Consider the following 22361-nt stretch of genomic DNA (forward strand, 5'->3'; position numbering starts at 1 on the left):
TTGCTCGTGTTCTAGCCTTATGCGTTGTATCTCCGACCAAATTGCCTCGAGTTGTGACCCCTTGCTGTGCAGTCGTAGTCGTCGATGTTCTACTGCAGTCGTACATACCTGTAGATAAGAGGACGAGGTTCTTGTCACCCTTATGGTACCTCTTAAGGCTTAGGTAGGCTCTGGATCTTCGTTGAAAACGGGCCTCCCCAGACCCTTATTCTGAAACGAGATACTATACTCGAAAGAGATTTCTCATAATCCCTCGACGAATGAGCATGTCGCTCTGACAGGCCTTGGTTTGACTGATAGAATAATCTCAAAGAGAACTCGTGGGGCATCTACACGCATCAGCAACGAGCAATCTCTTAACACCAACTACCACTACACCCCGAGATATTTCCTTCCAGTTGGGGACCCGGGAACTAAGGCCAGGCAAATGCGATGATTACCAGCGTACACATTACAGATTACGAACATCCAGGCAAAAGATCTTCATTTCTTGACAAGATATGGGTGGATATATCATTCCGTCCATCATACAGGATTCAACATCAGTCATTCCGGGGCACGACAAGCCCTAAATTTTGTATAGCACCGTAGCACAGGAAACGTAACAAAGTATAGAAAAGAAAAAATAAAAAGGTTTAATCAACAATCATCAAAAACGAGAGAACAACTGGGCAAAAACAGGAAGAAGGCCATCAACGTATCAATCATGCGCTCCACGACTCCAGGCCGGTCAGCACACAGCCCTCTTCGCCCTCTGCGCGGGCTCGCAGCTCACCAATGGTGTAGACTGCCTCGCCAGCGGCCTCGAAGGTTTGGCGCACGGCATCTGCGGAGGCCGGGTCGACCGCGATGACCATACCGACACCACAGTTGAAGGCGCGGGCCATCTCCGTAGCGGAGACGTTGCCGGCGCGCTGGAGCCAGGAGAAGACAGGGGGCTGGGCCCAGGTCCGGACGTCCACGCTGGCAGTCAGGGTGGCGGGAAGCATGCGGGGGATGTTCTCGACAAGACCGCCGCCGGTGATGTGGGCGAGACCCTTGATGGCAGTGCCGTGGGTAGCGAGCGCGGCCAGGATGGACTTGACGTAGATGCGGGTCGGGGTGAGGAGGGCACGGCCGAGGGAGAGCGGCTCGGAGGACGACTGGCCGGGCATGGAGAAAGGAGCCGGCTCGGAGAAGCCCAGACCAGCGCGCTCGACGATCTTGCGGACGAGAGAGTAGCCGTTGGAGTGCGGGCCGGACGAGCCGAGAGCAATGAGGACGTCGCCAGCGCGCATGGCGTCAGTGTGCGGCAGGATCTGACGAGCGTGCTCGCCAGTGGTGTTGATAGCGCCGACGGCCGCACCGACGGCGTCGTAGGTGTCGTCGACGAAGAGACCGGGCATCTCGGCAGTCTCGCCGCCGATCAGGGCGCAGCCAGCTTGCACACACCCGTCAGCAACACCGGTGACGAAGGCGGCAGCGGTGGCCACATCGAGGTGGCCGCACGAGTAGCAGTCGAGGAAGAAGAGCGGCTCGGCGCCCTGGACAACCAGGTCGTTGACGTTCATGGCGACCAGATCGATACCGACGGTGTCGTGGATGCCGACAGTGTGGGCGATCTTGAGCTTAGTGCCGACACCGTCAATGGCACCGATCAGGGTGGGCGAGTGCGGGTGGTATTGCGAGTTGGCAGCGGCCAGAGAGAAGAGGCCGCCAAAGCCACCGATGACGGCGTCAGTTCCGGGGCGCTTGGTGCGGCCTACAGAGCTCTTAATGCGGTTCACCAGCTCGTTACCAGCGTCAATGGAAACACCGGCAGCGGCATAGGTGAGCGAAGTATCAGCATTCTGGCGGAATGCGCGGTGGGCAATATCCTTGCGGAAGAACATGCCCTCGAAGTGGATGGTAGCAATACCCTCGTAGCTCTTGGACACGGCCTCCTCAAGAGTTGAGGCAGTGGCAGTAGCGGCGATGACACGACCACCAGATGTTTGGAGCTCATTGCCAGAAAGAGTGGTACCGGCATGGAAAATGAGAGCACTGGAGGGAGTAGGGTCCAGGGTGATGGCCTTGCCTTTAGCGTAGGAGCCAGGGTAACCGCCAGCCACGGCAACGACCGTGGTAGAGAACTTGGGCTCAATCTTGATCGAGACACCGTCCAGCCAGTGCTCGGTACAGGCAACCATGATCTGGGCTAGATCGGTGTCCTCGCTCAGCAGGGGCAGCAGGGTCTGGGTCTCCGGGTCACCACCACGGACGTTGTACTCGAGAACCTTAGGGCCGTTCTTGGTCATCATGAGACCAGTGAAGAGGATACCAACGAAGGGGAAACCTGGAAAATGGAGAATTGCTTAGCATATCAATGATTGATGCCAATTGGATGTGCTTGAACATACCATCTTTACGCATGCCATCAACGGAAGGCTGAATGATAGTGCGGTCAATCTCATCGCGGACTTCCTTAGGAGCAATGCGGGTGGGCGCATAGCAGCCCATACCGCCAGTGTTAGGTCCCTGGTCACCGTCAAAGATACGCTTGTGGTCCTGAGCAGGAGGTAGGGAGCGAATGGTATAGCCGTCACTAAAAGTAAGGATGCTGAGCTCGTCGCCCTCGAGGTACTCCTCGATGACAACCTCGTCACCTGCCTTGCCAAACTGGTGGTCCAGCATCATCTCCTTCAATGCCTGGTGTGCCTCCTCCTTGGTGGTGGGAATAACCACACCCTTACCGCCAGCCAGGCCATCGGCCTTAATCACAACATTGTGGGTAACGGAGTCGAGGTAGCGGCGGGCGGACTCGTAGTCAGAGAAGTTACCGAAGGCGGCAGTGGGGATGTTGTGGCGCTGCATGAAGTCCTTAGAGAAGGTCTTGGAGCCCTCCATGCGGGCAGCAGCCTTGGAGGGGCCGAAGCATCTGATGCCAACTATTTAAAGAACATGTCCATCAGCAATCCGGAAATAGAAGAGATTCTGCATCATGAACTTACCAGCCTGGAAGTATCCTTGAATACCATCCACCAAAGGGGCCTCAGGGCCAGGAACCACCAGGTTCACACCGTTCTTCTGCGCAAATGCCACCAAGCCGGGGTAATCGTCACCCTTGACGTTGGCATTGGTGATCTTGGTAGAAGCACCCAGGCCAGTGCCACCGTTTCCGGGAGCGACATAGACGATGTCAACGAGGGGCGACTGGCTCAACTTCCAGGCCAGGGCATGCTCACGGCCACCATTGCCGACGATGAGGATGCGCAACTGTTCTTGAGCCATTATGGGAGCAGTGTCTCGAGCGACTGTGCTAAGATTAGCGATTGTGGGAGCCACCGCGGGGTATATGCCCCTCCCTCTGGGGGGGCATCAGGGAGTGAGAATATGGGATTGGGGATGCTGTGAGTTCAAGAATAAAGGAAATAAGACCTCACGAGCCTCAAATTACTCACCTCGCCGAGAGACCTGAGAAACAACTGCGGGGAGTGTGTATGGGAATCGTAAGTTTCTCGCCGTGCTGCGCGACTTTTTTTTCTGCCGGCGGCGGTGTTTCTCCGGAGTCGGACCCGTTATGACTCTTGTACAAAACCATCATGCCCCATCAGGGTGGAACTATCCAATTAAGGCCTCGAAACGAAGACGGTCGGTAAGAACATCTTATGTTTCGCGCACTGGGTGATGTTTGCTTCTGCTCCGAGGCAGTAGCCTAACTTTTTTACAGACTTTCTTTCTATCTACTCCGTCTGTAGCCTGAAAAAGCTTGAAGAGACGTAAGATTCGGAGGCAATTGGACAATAATATGCCTAAAATACACAATCAAAGCCATTATATAATTTTAAAAGCCTCCATTGATCCAAAACGAGGCAGTTCCAAATTCAGTCCCAGTTTTATTGTCTTGACTATGCTTGTATAGTTGAAGTATAAGTTGGATTTCAGATAAGATTTTGGCCTGGGATCCTCAGGCCAGGAGCGGTGGCAAATGGCAGAAAAAAACCGCGTTGAGTTGCGCGACTTGATCAAGTCCGTGTCCTGTCAAACTGCATTGGTCTTTTTGCAGAATTTCTGTCTGTCATTTTCTTTTATTATCCTCCAGCTAGCGGCCTGAATGTTTCGGGCATCGCTCCGGTCTGTAGCAGACCCCATTCGCGATCATGTCTGCCTCTCTTGTCTAGCTCGTCGATTTGCGGCGCCAACCAACTTGCGCCAGTTCCACCGAACACCTGCATTGCGCACTCAATTTGACAAAGAGAAACATGGGGAAGAATCTATCAGTGAATCCACGCTTTTGTCATCGAACGCGCACCCGCAGTCGAGTTTACCCAGCACCGTATGCGGCCCTGTCACATCCCTTATGGGGTTGAGTGCAACTTGAAGAAACAGAGACTGACATAATATTCTCCTAGCATATTCCGGAGTCGAGCAATGGCGTTCAAGATGATCAGATCTCAGATTTGCCTTCAAGCGATAAAGTCGAGGCTGAAATCATTGCGAAGAAAGCCCAGCAAGCCGCACGACAACGAGAGAAGCGACGTTTGAGGTTACTGGAGAGGGCGCAAAAACAAAACGACTCGGCAACTACATCGGAACAAAAAGGACGTCATTCGAAAAAGGAGAAGAAAGACAATCCCGTTCTGACCAAGGTCGCTCAGATTATGAGCGAAGCTTCTCCAGGTTCCAAGGAGAAAGCGCCCAAGAAACAAAAGGGAAAACTTTCCCATGTCGCAAACTTTATAAATGAGAAGCACACTGGTATGATCGATTTGACGAACCAAAAATTGAAAGGTTAGTACTTAAATATCATTCTATTCAACTCTGGAATGATTTCGTTATTAACATTTCCAAGCATTGGATGTCCCCATAGCGCCTGTTCCTCGACTATCATTTGGCCTCGACCGTGTGCTGTTCAAGTAAGAGCCTTCCACATTCCGGCCTATATTTGGAATACTAACAAGCCATTTTAGTCCCGGTGTTTATCAACTACGTGATCCGCGGTCTCGAGTGTACAATTTCGATCCCTATCTTGGCCAGATCATGCCAGTCACCGAATTTGATTTCAATACCCTCAAAGATTACATTACCTCGTCTAAAGATGAAACCCTGCGCAACATCGCCGTCCAAGAAAAGAAGAAATATGTGGGATCATCTTCAAGCATGACTTCCGTTCTTTCACAATTTCACTATCTTCTATCGTCATGGAGAGGCATTGATGCTCGAACCCTATCCCAAGGCTTCCCGGATAAACTGCGCACTTTTACTCGTCTCCTTCGATCTCCAGCTGCCATGTTCCTGCACTACCAGGACGGCGTTTATGCCATTGACGCGGATAAGGAATTCGACTCCGCCAACATTTTGATGAACCTTGGAAAGTCCATGGAAAAATTGCTCACAATGCCGAAGGAAGACTTTGAACGTTACCGCAGATCGAGTGAGAACAAAATCTCGGCTGAGGAGGAGCAAGCAATTCCTGAATCCTATCACTACTCTACCTTTGGTGATTTCATCATGCGATCCCAGTTGGATGCATACGATCCTCGTCTGCCTGGAACCGGTATGTTTGATTTGAAGACTCGAGCTGTTGTGTCGATCCGTATGGATGCAAAGAACTTCGAGCATGGTCTTGGTTACGAAATCAAACACCGCTTCGGCGCATTCGAATCGTTCGAACGGGAATACTACGATATGATCCGAGCGGCATTCTTGAAGTATTCTCTTCAGGTTCGTGTTGGTCGCATGGACGGAATCTTCGTGGCATTTCACAATGTCGAGCGCATTTTTGGCTTCCAGTATGTCAGTTTGCCGGAGATGGACCAGGCTCTTCATGGATCGTCCGATACCGCCCTGGGAGATCATGAATTCCAATTGAGTCTGGGGCTATGGAATGAAATCCTGAACAAGGCGACAGCCAAATATCCTAAGCAATCTTTACGATTCCACTTCGAGACACGCGATGCGGTGACACCCTTCATGTACATTTTTGTCGAGCCCGTCACCGATGCGGATATCAAAGCCATCCAAACAAAGAACAAGGCCGAGATTGATGCCTACCAGCAACGCATTCTTAATCTCACCCCGAGCGAAGATGATAGTGATCTTGACATTCCTGAGACTGAGGCAATTCAAGAGACTGAAACAATTCAAAGTCAAGTCTCCGAAATCTCCTCTGATGCCGATGAAAATGGAGCGAATGGTGAGCTTCTTGCTATGGTGTTGACCGCCCGGAACAAGATCAACGGCGAGTACGTGGAGCGGCCCATGGATTTCAAGAACAATGATACATGGAATGTCGAATACGAAATTAGCGACCTGGCACCTAAACAGGGACACGTCTTGTACAAAATGTGCAAGAAGCGTCGACAGACAAGTCTACTTGGCCGTGGCGAGGACGAGCTTGAAGTCGCTAATAACGTGTATATCCGCCGCCTGCGACAGATCAGCAAGCAAGGTCGCAAGCACCGTGAACGCGAGAACAAGCTTGATGCAGAGCAAGGTGTTGTTGTCCTGGATGGCGAAGTCAACTGAGATGCACTGCCTTAGAATGGAGCTCCATTCGAGTCGTCGCTGTTGAAAACGGATGGAACCTCCCCTGTACAGTAATAGATGTGATTCCCCGTTGTGTACTAAAGGTTTTTTGGTTGGGTTTTCTGGGTTTTTTTTTTGCAACATGGTTGTGGGGTTGTCTCACAACAAGGTGCATTGGTTGGCGTTAAGTTTTTTTTTTGAATTGAATTGAATTGAATCCCCTATCTATCTGTTCGTACCTTGATTCGGGTTGTTTATACCTGGTCTTACACTATATCTACGCTTCAAAGAGGGCTTTCTTGCTGCCACGTCTGAATCGATTGAGAGAGGGGCGAGCCACCGCTATCCGTGAATCCTTCGAGCGAGGTCAGGTCTACTGGAATAAGTTGATTCCTCGTTTTAAATTCAGTTGATGACTATAGCCTTTTCACTTGTATTTGGTAATTGACGAATAGTCCTGATTATGACCAAACCAGAGAACCGCGATACACTTTTTTCAATATGTCCAGACAATAATAGATCTAAAATCATGATTTCTACATGACTATAGGTAGCTAACTCAGTAGTAACCACATTACAAAACTATGAACAGATAACCTGATATACCTGAGTACACTTCAGGAGACGCCGGGCCTCTATATGGAATCCATCATTCGACCAATGATCAAGATCCGGGATGATTGGGGTTGTCAAACCAAGCAGCAGATGTTATACTGTGTAGTATATATGTATTCCAGAGCTAAACATAGATTTAATAAAAATTAACGATTACCCATTCCAGAATAGGCCTCATTACATCGCAGTCAAAGCCAAAGCCACCAACCAATCACCCCCTTGAAAGACCGTCATCAAAAAATAAGTCGTAAAACACAATAAAATCACCAGGCTTATCATAAGCAGTCCAAGAAATGAGGGGGGTGGGGGATGGAAGAAGAGCACAAATAACAATATCAAAAAACGCGGTCGGAAAAACGCCTTCCTTGTGGAATGCCCAACGCCAACTCACACATAAAGATAACCGTGCAACGGAAAGATGAACGGCCTTAAGAAAACAACAAAACGTGAGGCGCCGGGGGGTTCCATGAGAAGGCGACGCGGATGATGAACACGATGGCCAGGGATGTGATAGGCCCAATAGATTTGCAAGGAATTCCCAACGCCCAGAAATATGAGATAAAAACGAACAAGCATTCAGAATCGGGGTATCAGTGCCAGCTAGCTGACTTAATTCTGAGATGCAGAGAGGCAATGACGGGAATGATAAGGTGGAAAGAAATCAATATAATGAAGATCGACAGGGAAGAGAACAATAAGTATGCACTCGGTGGTTCGATGTCTATATCGATTGGTTATTGGGGGAAAAGCAGAAGAGCGATCTATTGCAGCTCTTGCAGATCCAGCTTTGGTGGCGCCCAGTCCAGCTGCGGAGGATTGTCGTTTGAGACGCAGACAGGGCGAATCGAGTCCACTCGTCGTCGGTCCCTCAGTGCACTGCCGGTAAGAATGCCTCGCAGCGTGGATGAAGCCACACCGTAGGCACTCCGCGCACTAGTGTTCCCGGTAGACACACTGCTTGAACTGCGTGCACTGCGAACACTACTTGCTTTCCTGACTGCTGAAGGCACGGCTGGAACGGGCAGAGCAAGGCGAGCAGAGGGACTCGAGAAACTGTACTCTGGAGGAAAAATCTGTGCGGCGCGGGCAGTCTGGGGGCGTAGATTGGACTCGCTCTTTTTACGAGCTGCCTTCGGCTCAATTTGAATTTGCACTGGCTCACTCTCATTTGACTCTGTTCGAGTAGCAAGGTGGATCGATGGCGTAGACTCCTCTGGAGGAGACGCATGAACTTCATCTGCAGAGACAGCAACATCGAATTTCAAATTTTCAAGCATAGTACCCAGGCTAGCGGCGGTTGCAGGTCGACCATCACTAGCACTGTCGTCATACTCATCAACGAGAGAGTGAGTGAGGTTGTAATTTCGAAGAAGATACCGCTGCAGACGACTAACTTCCAAGTCCCATTTCTGTTGCAACGATTGCAAGACCAAATCAACATTGTGGCTCGTGAATGCGGGCGAGGCTTCCAAGTGAGAAGAGGCAGCAGAAGGTGGCGGTTTGGTCAATCGGTGGCTGGGTCTGACACTCATAGCAGCTTGCAAAGACCGACGGATCGAATTTGCGGTTGAGCTTTGGACAGTGCTTGCATCCCACCGAACATTGTCAACCTCACGGCGCACCTTTTGAAGCGAGAGCGCACGATCTCGATCCATGCAAGAAAGACTCAGTAGAGTACGGTTACACTGCAGACCGTTAACCAATACAGTAAATGATTGGAGGTTGATATCATTGTTCTCGCAATGAACCTCGCGAAGCGATTCGTTTTCCTCTAAAACAGAGGCCAATGTGTTCGCACCCTGGAGACCAAGCTTCTGATGTTCAATTCTCAGCACTTTGAGAGAGGTATTCTTCTTCAAGCCAGTCAATGCCAGGTTGAGACCAATACCAAATCGGGCAACATCTAGATGTGCGTTTTCTCCGCTGATATCAAGGGCTTCGAGCGTCTCGTTCTCCTCAAACATCAGTTGGAGCATGCGGCAGGTCTCCGGTCCGGCGTCATACGGAAGAGAAGCTTTGGAGATATCCAAATATCGAAGAGTGCTATTCTTGCGGAGCGAGTCCACCAATTGTCGGAAATGCTCTTCTTTCTTGAAGTCGATCATCTGCATAGAAAGGTGCGAGGGAGTCAGGTTCTTGGCAATGGCATCAAAAAGGAACGAACATCCGTTATCCAAGCGGTTTTCGTTGACATGCAAATGCAAGCTGCGTGGAGCGTCCGGTCCAGCGGACATGGAATGCATGAACATAGCAACATCCTCTCCACTCAAACCGCACTGGTCAAGTCGAAGCATGCGAAGGTTGCGAGAGCGGTCACTGGCCAGGTAGGTCGCAATCGAGTCCACAGTCTCGGAATTGACAGCTGTGCGGCTTAGAATAAGCTCTTCGAGCGGCCAGTTGAACAACATTTCTGCTGTGATCAGCGGTTCTGAGCCTGATGTACGTGAGATGCGGGACAGGTTAATCTTGCGGATATGACAAAAATAGCCGATATACTGCTGGAGAACATCAGGGCTCAAGCGACCCTGTACACCTGAAATATTGATTGCCTCAAGCGTAGACTCTTGGGCAACAAGAGTAGACAGCAGCAGGTCCAAATCATGCACAGAGAGACCGCAATCACCAACTTCTAGTGCACGGAGATGGCTTTGCGTTTGTGACGCCGCATCCACCAGGTAATCCAAGTCTGACTCGCCCAGTTTGATACCGTTAAGCACCACCCAGTCAACAGAAGTTAATTGTCGACGACAGATCGGGAAAATAGCCTCGGGGATCCCGCAACCTGGATCTCGACTACCCTTGTCCAATGTTGGTGTGCGCGTCAAACAGAAAGCAAAGTCAAGTCGGCGCAGCCAACTGCTTTTCAAGGCTAACGCGCGCACCTCTTGTGAAAGGACAGTCAAGTTAGCTTGACCAGGAATATTCACGAGACACCCAGATCTATCGAGATGAACATCTGGATCAACCCCATGTACATCACGGAGACCCTGTAGGGCGTCTAGATTGATGCCGCGGAATGAAATAGACTGAAAGGACTCATTGTATCGAAGGGCTCGCATGACCGCGATAAGTTCCAACGCACTATATCGCGAAGTTCTTGGAGAAGCCGGACGGAGCAGGCGAAAGCACGGGGCATCCTCACATTCCAAATCAATTGTGTACCGAATGTTCGAAGTGTCAACGTCGTAGCTTGCGGAGTAGGCAACCAATGTGCGATCAAAGCAACCATAATCTTCATCTAAAGCGACAGGCAGGAAGTTCTCATCGTTGTGTAGTTCCGGTGGAACAACAAAATCATAGGGCTGCCTTGTCCAGAGCGGACGCAGAAACTCGGTATGCTGTCGGATCCAGCAGGCGACCTCTACCGAATGTACAGAGGCCAAGAAAACGTTGAATGATTTCCGCAATGGGACCCTGGATTGATTCATGAATGATTTAATCAGTGTTGAAGTGGAGGCTGAAATTCCTTACCTGAAAGTCAAATGCAGACTATCATCGCCGTATTCCATCGAGAGCCCAATTAGATTCATCAGGCCGAATGAGCCGGCTGTCTCCAAGTCAGACAATGATACCACGGAGGAACGATTGGCGGCTTTCTGCATGGGGATCAAATGGAGCTTGTGCAGGCCAATGGCAAGATAGCAGCCGGTCGGAGAAAGTTTTGTGAGGTCCTCAGAAGAAGAGCGGGTGGGGGATTTGCTAGATGCAATCTGGATCACCCGAAACATTTGGAAGGAGTCCGGATCATAGTCTCGTTCATGCTCTAGCATGCGCGTGACATAGTCGACGGAGCCACGATCGAAAGGCAGAGGGTCATTTGACCGCGCCATCTGCGCTGCCTGACGAATTCCTACCATCCAAAGGTTAAGCTCTTGAAGGTCCGAAGTCTGCATTTGAACCAAAGCAGCTTTATGAGTGCGTTCGTCCAAGTAGGCGAGCTCGACAGTGGGTGATAACCTCCCGTCTTCCAACATGTAGACTGCAATGATACTATTTAGCGGGATACCCGAGGAAACCTCGTTGGAGACTAGCAACTGCATGTCCTGCAGCGAACTTATTGAAGCCACCGATTGGCGGTGTGAGGCTGGAACACGGACGTTATAAGAATGAGGGATTGAAGGAAAAGTGTCTGCGGCCTTGGCCTGGTTCTTGAAGCGCACTAGATGTGTGTCGGTGAGCACAAGATATTGGCTCTTTCTCTTCCACATGCCGCCAGTCGTCTGAATTTCGCCATGGTGAAGGATCGCAGAAGACCAGATCCCATTTCGGGGACTAGCATTAGTCGTGCTTTGCTCATCACCCATCGAGGCAACAGAAGCGCTTAATGGGTCATCGTCTTCCCACGAGTGCAGTGACCTCAAGGAGCCAAGCACTGAAGTCCGTTTCTTTTGCAATGACTTTCGGCGAGGACGAGAGTTCTCAACGGGCATTGTTGACGCCGACATGGCTGCGGACCAGGCCACGGTGTCGGAACCCGCAGTGCCAGGTCGACGCAGGACATTGCCCCCGCTTGTCCATCTACTCGGGCTTTGGGACCGGCCAAAGAACCCAGAATTGCGCCGTCCTTTCTTCTCTCTGGTACAGGTATCATCGGACGGGGTACGATCATGAAGATTCGGTCGAAGGGTGGCAGATGTCAAGGACGGGCTGAAGACGCTCAGACTTTTTCTTCGTTCCTTTTTGCTTAGGTGTTCGGCCATGGTGAAGTGGAGGGATTGTGATGAAGGTAGTTTGTTTTGAAAAGCGAGTGTGAGGCGGAGACGGAATCCGCGGCGCGAGGGTTGGTGAGAAGCAAGCTGTAACTCGTCGACGACCCTACCGTCGTACTTCCTGGGAAATGATCCCCGTTAGCAGGGAAGCCCAGCCATTTTGTCCAGCAAGTGGTAGATCAGCTCGCAGAGGGCGAGGAGAACGGGAGGTTGGGGATTTGCAAAAGCGGGGAGGGACCGGGGGGAGCGCTGTTGGAGCACGTACAGTCAAGCTTCACGGCGCCATGAGAAGCAATTGGAGGTACGAAGTGCCAGGGAGAATAGACGAAGCTCCACTACTCCAAAGCGGACCCAGAGGATATATCTAAGGGATCAAAAGTCCCTAGGTGGTGGCACCTGTCAACAATGTGGCGATGAGAAGAGTGGGTTGATGGGTTGCACCGCTATTGTGAGGTCGCCGGAAGGGGGGATTCCGACGCTGCCCTAAACACAACCTGATTCCCCAAAGCGGACGGGTCAGGGTTGACTTGTCTGAGTGACAACCGGGGGGATGGGGAGGGTGAGTTGGTTCCTTGATTCCTTGTTTCCTGGGGAGAAAAGCTAGTCCGACCGCGAATGAGGTCAGAAATGCTGATCAACGGGGGAGAAAACCGAGGGCGCGAAGACGATTGGAGAGGGGGAAAACAGCTCAAGAGGTTCCCAGGGCGAAGATCAAAAGCCCAAGCTGCATGAAAAAAAAGATCCGACAAATGAGCGTGCAGGATCTCGATAGGCGCAGACGAGTGCAGCGAAGCGGGAAGTGGAAAGGGAGGTGTGGAATGGACGGATGCAGTTGGAAGAAGCGTGGTTGAAGTGTGAAAAGACGAAATGTGAAAAGGTGAAATGTGAACCACAAACCGCCCCAACTTCCAACTCCCAACGGCAACAGGGATTTATGTTTGTTGCCCATTCTGTTTCAGGTTTGAACTTTCATGGCGCAGTTGGCCCACTGGTTCTCGTTTGTTTTTCCCCTCGTAACGGCTTATCCTCGTCGGAGCTCCGACCGTGAGCTGCGATACTATAAACAAAAAGTACTATAGATACAAATCTACCTGTCAATCTACCTGTCAATCTACGTACAAACTCTACATAGAAATCTAGAAATCAATAAATCAATAAATCCTCACTCCATTGCCGTCATCAGCTGGCCACCGCCATCTTTTAAGACATGCGTTCACGACATGTCGAATTGCATCCGCATTCGAGCAATCGGGGTCCCCCGGCCACGTAAGAGGCGTGCTCCACCTTTCCAGTATCGGCCAGGACTCAAGAGTGCTGGTCGACAGGGATCATGGGTGGACCTCCGCAGGAACGAACCATTCGGCCTGGGCTTTACATCGGAGAACGTGACTGCTTTTGTACAAGGCTGGCCTAGGGCCACAGGAGTGTATTACATATGCCAGACCCGGCCTATGTACAGTAGTATATGCAAAAACAAACTTCCACCCCCTAACGATCTACCGATAATCAACAGAACGGCACCATCTCCAGGATCGGGATCCTCAGGGGGGAGGATCCCGGATCCACAGTAAAAAGGGAAGATCGACCTGCGCGCTCCACGCACGCCCAAGAGATTACCCATGGAGAGTCATAAATGACGTTCTCGGGCCCACGAAAAGAGGGAGATCGTAATAGATCGACACAACGCCACAGGGGAATAAAGCTCATCTTACCCTCCCCAGGAACCGTCGCATTCTAACTGGTTTGTGGAGAGACCTATCAGCAAGAACCTGTCATACCCGAACCTGTTTCCGAGGAGGGAAGGGTGGGAAAAAAAAAAGCAAGAGGCGAATTGTGATCGGAAAACAGACTGATGTGACGGTTGCTGATTTGACGTTGGTGCTGCCGGCGGTATCCGCGGATTCGGGGCCGTTGGTCTTCATGTTGGTTCCTTGCGTACTTTGCGAACTATACGGGCTGGGCATCCAATCTAAGGGCGATGGCCCTGTTGCCTTTCGGCCTGATATCGCTCTGCGCGCTTGATGCGCCGCATGAGCTCCATGTATTCCGTCACTCGCTTTTCGGCCCAGATACATCCGCCCAAGGTCATCACGGCGATCTGGAGAAACACCTTGAACTGGGGGGTCAGGCCGCGGTAGACCCGAGATGCCGGCGAGATCCACTCGGAAAATCCTTCAAGTGGACGGTAGAACAGGCGAGAGCGTAGGTATTCACGGGAAAAAGGCGACGAGCGCGGACGGGGCTGCGATTCGGGAGTAACAGGCGGAGTGGGGGCAGTGAAGGTGAACGGGTGAGGAAGGATCATGATCATATGGGCGAGGATGGACACTGAACCGAACTGCGCTGCTGATTAGTTATTTCAATTGTTCCTCTGTGATTGCTCGAATGTCGTCAAGTAGGTAGATCTGCGGCCTGAATACATACTCGGAATACACCCGTCATGAAGCCCTTCATGGCTTCGGTGGTGACCTCCGGCGGGGGCTCAATATCGGCCCGTTGATCTGGCGGAGGGGGCATGGCGTCAATGATCGAGGAAGCGTGCAAGAAAGGGTTGAGTTCAGGCTGGACGTGGAGCTATTTTGTATTTTTGCTGTTCTCGATTTCGATGTTTCTTATCAATCCCGAGCTCCAAACATGGGGTCTGCAGAACAAGCACAATAGAAGCCCAATGACGGGGCAAAAGGGGAGATGTAGGATCTCAGGTGATAAATCTGATTAAGAGTGAGCTCTCGCCAGCAATTGCGAAGAAAACCTGGGCCCGCCAGCGTGAAAGCCCATGCTGAAATGCTTCAAGCAAACCCCGAAGTCGCCGAGATGACGCACGCGGATCAACGATAATCCCCCCGATAGCGACTCAGAACCAAAAGAAATGCGATTATCAACTTTACCGGCTCACGACTAACTTTGATCTTGATATCCTTCTATCACTCTCCCTCTCAACCCCGCCACAATGTCTCTCCCCGCCCGGACCGCGACCGTCTCGCGGGTTACCAACGAGACCAAAATCCAGGTTTCGCTGTCTCTTGACGGTGGCGTCCTCCCGCCCTTCGAGCCGACATCGCACTTCCCCTCCCCCACAGATCCCGAAGAAGCAGAGGCCGCGAAGAAGGGCATTGTGCCGCAGAAAGATGCCGCCCATGCGACTCAATTCACCCCAACCCAGCAGATTACCATCAGCACCGGCATTGGTTTCTTAGACCACATGCTGCACGCCTTGGCGAAGCACTCCGGATGGAGTTTGGCCGTGCGGGCCAAGGGCGATCTGTACAGTAAGTTGACCGCCTCGAACGTCTTTCATTCACATTGATACCATTGCCATACCATTGGCCCGCATTCAATCCAACCACATAAGCCAGCCATACTCATCAATCCACCTCCATCATAGTTGATGACCATCACACCACTGAAGACGCCTTCCTCGCCCTCGGCACTGCCTTCACCAAAGCGCTCGGCGCGCGGCAATCGCTGGCCCGCTTCGGCCGCGGCGACGCCCCGCTCGACGAGGCTCTGTCCTGGGCTGTTATCGATCTCTCCAGCCGGCCCTGGGCGGTGATCAACCTCGGCTTCAAGCGCGAGAAGATCGGCGACCTGAGCACCGAGATGATCACCCACGGGCTGCAGAGCTTTGCGCAGGCCGCCGACGTGACGCTGCATGTGGGCTGCACGTACGGTGACAACGACCACCACCGAGCCGAAAGCGCTTTCAAGGCGCTGGCGGTTGCGATCCGCGCTGCTACCGCGCGCCGTGTTGCCGGTGAGGTTGGTGCGGGAGATGTGGTGAGCACCAAGGGCGTGCTATAAAGAGATTCGGCTGCAAAAGCTGATCGGGGTTTTGATTTACATGAGAGGACGATGGCATGGTGTGATGAGTGATACCTTTTGTTTCTCCCCATTATTATTGTTTTCGTTGCGCCCTTGGCGTATAGATTATGGTCTCTAAAGTTGAGAGTATATAGTAGCATTTGCGTCTCCAAAAAAAAGAGTTTATGATTATTTCTATCATCCTCTGCAGACTACTACTAGGACTTGCCTTCGACGTTAGGGTCAATTTTCTACGTGACCTGGATATGTGACCGAGCAGAATCGTCTACGCGAGGATTCCTAGATTGCAAGCCTCTCCACACGATCCCTAAGCTGCGCAACCCGTGGTGCTAGATCACTGGCATCATCCGTGTTGATCGTCGCCGCGATAACACCGGATTCGAGGCCACAAGCTCGCCCGAGCGCAGCCTTACTCTCCACGAAGACATACGGGACATTCCAATCTTCACACAGCCGCGGCAGGGGCATCACGATGGCCAGAGGCACCGTATCCGCAGCCAATATGACGAGACTGGCGACGCCGCGGTTGACAGCCTTAATAGCTGTGCGCGAGTTAGTGCATCGCAGACCAGGTGCGGCCAGGTCCCCCTCGAGGGTGGGGGGAAGGGAGGGAAGGAGCGCGGACGTACATTCATTCGTGCCCTTTTTTGCGGAGCTACTCAGCATAGCATCATGCAACAAATCGAGGAGGTCCTGCGCCAGCGCAGGATCTGCGGAGGGCCAAGCTGCGGCTGCTGTTAGCAATATGAACGGGGACGTGACCAAAGAGCACGAAGCCACACCTATTGTTTCGGAAGTCGGGTCCATTTTGGAGAATGCTGGTAAAGGCTCACCTTTCAAGAGGTTCACTGCCTTGAGTACGCTGCACCGGCTCGCCCGTGAAGGTTCACTGCCTGGTGATGAGGGGGGGAGAAGAAGGGCCATCACCAAGGGCGCTAAATGGTTACTTTCTCAGGGCGCCTTATCTCCGAGCGCTAATGCCCGCTGACTAAGATTGCCGTTGAGCCTCATCCATAGAATATACTATACTGAATCTGAAGTAACAATAAGGGTCAAGAGCCTGGAGACCTACTATAAGCGCCTATGTACCTCGGCTTACCGGGAGAGAAACCATTGTGGATCTACGATAGCTAAATTCGGGTCCTCGAATCCGTCGGAGGCGAATCTAGAGCACGAACAATGACGGGACGTATCGGCCCGAATTCCGGATGCCGAAACCCGCCGGAGTATACAGTTCCTCCGTTGACAATACGATAGCACATGAAGACTTGTATTTCTGATCCTGTAAATATAAGACATAACTCGTGGGAGAAGAAAATGAATCCCTCTCGCCCCTCCCCAAACTCAAATCTAGAAACACGCTCCACTCGAAGCTAAATACTCTCAAGAAAACTGAGAACTAAGAGAAGGAGAAAAAAAAAAACCTCAAAACAAAACGCCATAGTTGGGAGCCTGTCCCGACAGTTCCGAGGATAGGATCAAAGGGAGGAGGAGAAGGGAAGGTGGAGAACAAAAACGACCTTGCCTCTACCCTCTACCTACGCACCCAGAGCCTTCGTAGCCCGCTGCCAATACGCCTTCCGCTCATCCGTCACGGTGGTCATGACACAGCCACTAATATACTGCTCCCAGCCAGTCTCGCTGCCAGACTGGAGTGCCGAGCGCACATCATCAGAGCACTGGGTGGTCAGGAACCAGGCGCCAGAGCCGAAGTCGTAGGTCTCGTTGTCGCGGAGCAGGTCCAATAGGTCGACAGGGCTGTCAGCAACAGCAGGGAGCTTGTCGGCGAGCGCGGGGATGGATGAGGCATATTTCTTGTTGTAGGCGGGGGATTGCATGTTGCGGGCTAGGAAGGCAGTTAGCATGTAGCCCCCAGTACTGCTTATAGATCGCCCAAGATAGAGGACAAGATAGAGAGAGAGAGAGAGAGAGGATGCTTACTGCCTTGTCCAGCAACGCCGGGGAAATGGTTCTTGTTATACTTGAAATCGACACTCTCGAAGGCCATCAGGGCAACGATGGCGGCTTGTTCGGCTTTTGAGGTCACCTTGTACGTGTCAAAAGACTGGGAGGTAAATTTGGCGGCGGTTATGGCGGTGGCGCACTCGCCAGCAGCAGGAGGGTTATCGCAGGTCTTCGACGTCGGCGCGATATCGATTATCTGGTCTTCCGTGATGGTGGTTTCTGATTTGGCAACGGCCAACGGGAGGGGAGTTGCTGCGGCGAAGAGCGAGAAGGCAAGCAGCGAGGCTGCTGTCCAAGTGCATGGCCACATGGTGAACAAGGATGTGGTTTGTAGTGAGATGAAGTTTAGGGCTGTTGTTTGCTCAGATGAATGGAATCTGTTGGTATATAATGGAGGACCAGCAGACAATGGACGGAAGAAAGTGGATGCGAGGCAAGACACAGCAAATGAAAGAAATCAGTGGCTCAACTATTGCAGATCTAGTCAACCGGTGATTCTGATTTAGATCAGGAGGTGGTCGAATCTAGTCTTTATACTCACTGCGCTTCAGCTCATATTTACAGCCGAAGGAGGGGGGTTGGGAAAAACGCTGTGGCGGCAGGGGAATATGACCCACAAAAGCAGAGCATGGCTGGAGCATAGCGATGATTATAGGACTATGTATCATGCCTATCAGGGGGGGGGGAACGCAGAGGATGTCTTCACGCGGGGAATGCCAGGGACGCGGAGGCATGAATGCCCACAGCCAACGACCAGGTTGGAGCAGTCCAGACTTCCCCGAGCGTGAAACGGGCAGAGAACCAATCCAAGTGCCTCAGGGTCCAGTCAAAAGCTTGAATGACAGGGTATCATCCATGCAACGAACAATGCAAGACATGTCTGACCGGCAATTGGCGGGATTTAGGGTTTGAGTTTCAGGGTCGCTGAAACGTCTGGCGCCCGGCGTGTCAGATCAGATAGGCTACACGTTACTCTTTCGTAGACCAGTGTCAAATCGACAGGTCTCAAGCTTAATAATTGTCTCAGGATTGACAATGCAACCATTGCAATGAATCAGGCCTACAAAAGAAGTACAAAGAAAATAAAGAGAGCGAGAAAAGTAGCGTAAGGTATAGGAAGAGCCATTAGATTTCATCATTCGCCGCGGTATCTGTATAGTTCAAGAAATGTCCAAACCCCACGTCCAATCCTACATCGCCCTTCTGTCTCAATCAGATCCCAAGAAAAGTAAGTCTAAGTGTGTGTGTGTGTGTGTTTACAAATTGATAGTGGAAAAATAGATGGGACGAAAGAGACAAAAAGGCAGACCGGAGGTGGGGGAAGCAAGAACATCCCTCACAGCGAGTTCAATCGCACGCTTGCTCAAACGTACCATCTTCACAAAAGCAATCAAAAAAGAGTCAATCCCAAGTGCTCCAGGTTCCAGCCAGCAATCCCGGATCCCGCCGCGGGACCGCAAGGCATAGATACCATGCATGCGCTCCTAAACAAAAGGGTGATCGATATTTGACGATCGAGACAGATAAACAAAAAAGAAAAAGAGGCCGGAAATAAGAAACATAGAAAGGGGGAAATGTATACAATAAATGCTGATGCAGAGATCGTGTCCAAGGCCGTATCGATACACAACAAATCAAGACAGAAAATCATGCAGCTCGAACGAATCATGTTGAGAAAGAAATTATGTCTAGTCGTCACGGCGACCGAGTTCGTAGGAGGTCTCGGTGGGTCCGCCAGCCTCCTCGTCCTCCTTGAAGCTCACCCGCCGAAGCAGAGTAGGCATCAAGCTGCGCGTGCGCCGGTTCGGGGAGGAGAGACGGGGGCTGATAATTGAGGGCACCTTGGTGTAGCGATAGCGGTACTTGGCACCCAGAAGCATAATGCGGCCGTAAGTCCAGAACAGACAGAAGCCGACCACACCGGCGAGGACAAAGCCGAGGAAAGTGAGCAACATCCAGTGCTGACCCATCTGGAGACGAAAGTTAGCACACCGTCAACCCAAACCCAACCCAGAAGATGACCAGATGAAATGATCGGAGGCATGAAGCTTACCCAGAAGATCAAGTGAGCATCCTTGCCGTGCCAGCTGTTGCCCACGTGGTGGGTGAAGAAGCTCCACGAGAACTTGTTGTACTCATCCAGCATGAGGATTCGCACACGAGCCGACTCCACCGGCTTGTCCTGCATGTACTCCTTCCAGATCACAGAGAGGAAGAGCGGGCCAGTGGAGTACATGACAGTAATGTATGGAAGCAGCCAGCTGCGGTCGTACTGTTGGAGCACTTCGATGACACGAAGGAAGAAGGGATGCTGAGGCACAGAGCCCATGGCGTCGTTAGAGATACCCGTGGGCACCGTGCGCCGCACCCAAGCAGGATAGGCGAGAAGGGGGTCCAGGCGACGGTTGCAGCCCTGGTCAAGTAGTTAGCATACACCGGCGCATCAATTGAGGCAGGTGTGTGAAGCGAGAACTTACGTCGTCCAAATCAATATATGTGCCGCCATAGTGCGCGAGAACGAAGTATCGGATGGAGTCCGCGCGTTGAATGGGATACTTGTAGCCGTCAAAGGTATCCAGGAACCAGGGGTATTCTGCGGCAATGAATTCGCGTGATTTCTCATTGGTCCACAACTAAATCGAATGGTTAGCATGTTTCACTTTTTTTCTTTTTCTTCTTCTCATTTTCGCTTCTTGAGTGTTGCTCAGATTTGCGCAACGTACAATGTACTCATAGTCTGGGTGCAGGTCAATACAGCTCTGCTGAGCCTCTTGCCATACTTCTGGGATCGTCTCGTTCTTATAAGTCTGGTGAATGATCTTGGGGATGATCTGGGGTCGGGTTTCGATCAGACTGGAGTTAGGGGACGGCAACTCCGCCCGATGGATCGCGTCGGCGGCCGCATCCTCGACTAGCAGAGACAGGAGGGTTGAGACGCTCCGGACGAGAAGGGTGAGAATTAGGAGGTTGACCAGAATGAAGATCAGGAGACCGCGCCGCATGGTGAAATGTGTGTGTGCGTGTGCGCGGGAGGGAGGGTGGTTCGGCGAAAAGACGTCGAGGGTGGCGTAGGAGAACTTGAAGCCGTGACAAGCAATTGAGTGGTATCGGTACTGAGGTCGTGAAAGGTCGTATTGATTGGCAGGGCTGACGCGCCTCGTAGAAAGCCCGCGGGGAGATAAGAAGAGAAGGAGGTCCGATCTCGAGAAGAAAGAGCCCTAGGATTGGCCAAGGGAAGGCGGGAGAAGGTGCTTGGTACCGCGGTCACGAGAACAGGATCATGAAAGCGTTGCGGGCGAGTCGCGCGTCGAGTGACAAACGTCGAGGAAGAGGATGCAGTTGGGCGTATTTGCGTGGGAGAGGGGGGGAGGAGGGAGAGGAAGAGGTGAGGGCGTCAGGGATGGATAGGAGGCGCCGAGAGTGAGGGAGAGACAAGAGGCCCGCGACAAAGCTTCGGGCAACACGGGGGCGAAGGGCTCAATTATTAGAGTAGCTTTGTAGCTTTGTATCTCTGGGGGAGCGAGGAGGGGTGGTGAAATAGGGGAGGATCTCCGACAATAATAAGGAGCGACAGGTGGAGAAAGGCTAAGGCCAAAAGGAGAAAAGGAGTGAATGTTGCAAAGGGCAATGCTGAAGGTAAAAAAGAGGAACGAGGCGATGAGGATGCGCGGTGGTGGTCGTCGTAATACGCATACGGGGCAGGCCTGGCGCTCCAGGGGGGGCAAAAGGCAAAACCAGAGGGAGTGGACACCCCCGAACCCGTGGAACGGGGCAGGGGAAATTTGGGTAACTTTGCGTAATTTTGGGTCACTTTGGTCACGTTTGGTCCCGGCCGTGACCGTTGGTCGGGGTAACACGATCTACTTTGTTTCCCGCCGCGTTTCCTGCTGGAGTCTCTCGCCTAATAGAGGGAGGACCGAGAGAAGCGAGACACCGAGAGAGAAAGAAGAGAGGATCGTAGCTCCTAGCTCCTAGCTACTACGCACAGCGCCGTCACATTCAGCATTGCCCGCGATGGGCCACTATCGGCGGGAGGAATGAGCCTCTCTGCGCCATTGATCGGATAGGAGTATATCCTGCGTCCCAGCGGCCCAGCGTGTTTTTGCGTATTCTATCATACAGGGTACAGAGGCAGTGCGTCGAGGCTGAGCAGGTCTCCGCGTGGCTGCGAAGAGCCAAGCGCTGGCTGTGGCGGGTCTCCTGCCCCGTGATTGGTGGGAAGGCCAGTCCCGTGGGGCAACCCGCCTTTGTCAGCGGCTTCCGTCGGCCTTCTGACTGGCTGGCCTCGGGCGGTTGGTGGGGCACTAGTTCGTAAGAACAGAGAAGCGACGCAAAAAGGCGAAAAAAAAAAAAAAGAAATAACCAAACGTTGTAAACCGCCGATTACGCAGGCTCATCGGGGCTGGTTCAACGTCGGGTTATTTGGCTGCCTGGCAAACTTTACGCCGTTCTTGACCTCTCTGAGTCTCTCTCCCATTGGGGTTTTTGAGGGACAGGCAATGAGGAGGGGGGAGGAAGAAGGGAAAGCCCCCAAAAAGACAAAAAAAAACATGTTGTTTTGTTCGCGGCGTAGAAACGAGGATATAGTTATCGTTGGATCTACCCCAAATATGGATCTCGATGGACACCAGCAGCCAGTTTGAGGGTCGCTATTGTTGAATATACTTTGCTTGGCACAGGATTCTGCCCCCTTTGGGGCCGAGGCACTACTGTACAGGCCAGAGGACGGCGACATTGCCAGGGCCAACGGGAGGAAATCTGGGA

At 52.1% G+C, this 22361-nt stretch overlaps 8 protein-coding genes across 8 annotated transcripts; 2 read left to right on the forward strand and 6 right to left on the reverse strand.

Annotated features, from left to right (window-relative positions):
• Window positions 1-704: 704 nt before the first annotated feature.
• ade1 (bifunctional aminoimidazole ribotide synthase/glycinamide ribotide synthase) lies at window positions 705-3249 on the reverse strand (the record flags this gene model as incomplete). Its single annotated transcript, XM_057082019.1, has 3 exons — window positions 705-2314; window positions 2379-2906; window positions 2970-3249. 3 exons carry the CDS (start codon window positions 3247-3249, stop codon window positions 705-707), a joined length of 2418 nt encoding a protein of 805 aa, XP_056929059.1.
• Window positions 3250-4072: 823 nt separating this feature from the next.
• N7462_010306 (Pet127 family protein) lies at window positions 4073-6486 on the forward strand (the record flags this gene model as incomplete). The annotated part of the gene is made up of 4 exons (XM_057082020.1): window positions 4073-4294; window positions 4371-4749; window positions 4811-4874; window positions 4929-6486. The coding sequence occupies 4 exons, from the start codon at window positions 4073-4075 to the stop codon at window positions 6484-6486; spliced, it is 2223 nt and encodes a 740-aa protein (XP_056929060.1).
• Window positions 6487-7862: 1376 nt separating this feature from the next.
• On the reverse strand, window positions 7863-11801 carry N7462_010307 (uncharacterized protein; the record flags this gene model as incomplete). The annotated part of the gene is made up of 2 exons (XM_057082021.1): window positions 7863-10515; window positions 10573-11801. The coding sequence occupies 2 exons, from the start codon at window positions 11799-11801 to the stop codon at window positions 7863-7865; spliced, it is 3882 nt and encodes a 1293-aa protein (XP_056929061.1).
• A 1978-nt stretch (window positions 11802-13779) lies between these two features.
• Window positions 13780-14327, reverse strand: N7462_010308 (uncharacterized protein; the record flags this gene model as incomplete). The annotated part of the gene is made up of 2 exons (XM_057082022.1): window positions 13780-14148; window positions 14235-14327. The coding sequence occupies 2 exons, from the start codon at window positions 14325-14327 to the stop codon at window positions 13780-13782; spliced, it is 462 nt and encodes a 153-aa protein (XP_056929062.1).
• A 433-nt stretch (window positions 14328-14760) lies between these two features.
• On the forward strand, window positions 14761-15611 carry his3 (imidazoleglycerol-phosphate dehydratase HIS3; the record flags this gene model as incomplete). The annotated part of the gene is made up of 2 exons (XM_057082023.1): window positions 14761-15079; window positions 15196-15611. 2 exons carry the CDS (start codon window positions 14761-14763, stop codon window positions 15609-15611), a joined length of 735 nt encoding a protein of 244 aa, XP_056929063.1.
• Window positions 15612-15911: 300 nt separating this feature from the next.
• N7462_010310 (Ribosomal protein L7Ae/L30e/S12e/Gadd45) lies at window positions 15912-16439 on the reverse strand (the record flags this gene model as incomplete). The annotated part of the gene is made up of 2 exons (XM_057082024.1): window positions 15912-16174; window positions 16262-16439. 2 exons carry the CDS (start codon window positions 16437-16439, stop codon window positions 15912-15914), a joined length of 441 nt encoding a protein of 146 aa, XP_056929064.1.
• Window positions 16440-17176: 737 nt separating this feature from the next.
• On the reverse strand, window positions 17177-17907 carry N7462_010311 (uncharacterized protein; the record flags this gene model as incomplete). The annotated part of the gene is made up of 2 exons (XM_057082025.1): window positions 17177-17478; window positions 17574-17907. Coding segments are annotated over 2 exons (636 nt in total), but the record flags the coding sequence as incomplete, so codon positions are not given.
• A 1378-nt stretch (window positions 17908-19285) lies between these two features.
• Window positions 19286-20599, reverse strand: N7462_010312 (glycosyltransferase family 32 protein; the record flags this gene model as incomplete). Its single annotated transcript, XM_057082026.1, has 4 exons — window positions 19286-19567; window positions 19651-20010; window positions 20075-20230; window positions 20321-20599. 4 exons carry the CDS (start codon window positions 20597-20599, stop codon window positions 19286-19288), a joined length of 1077 nt encoding a protein of 358 aa, XP_056929066.1.
• Window positions 20600-22361: the final 1762 nt, after the last annotated feature.

This window comes from Penicillium macrosclerotiorum, assembly GCF_028827735.1.
Source record: "Penicillium macrosclerotiorum strain IBT 26536 chromosome Unknown utg000010l_segment0_segment0, whole genome shotgun sequence".
Taxonomy (NCBI): Eukaryota; Fungi; Ascomycota; class Eurotiomycetes; order Eurotiales; family Aspergillaceae; genus Penicillium; species Penicillium macrosclerotiorum.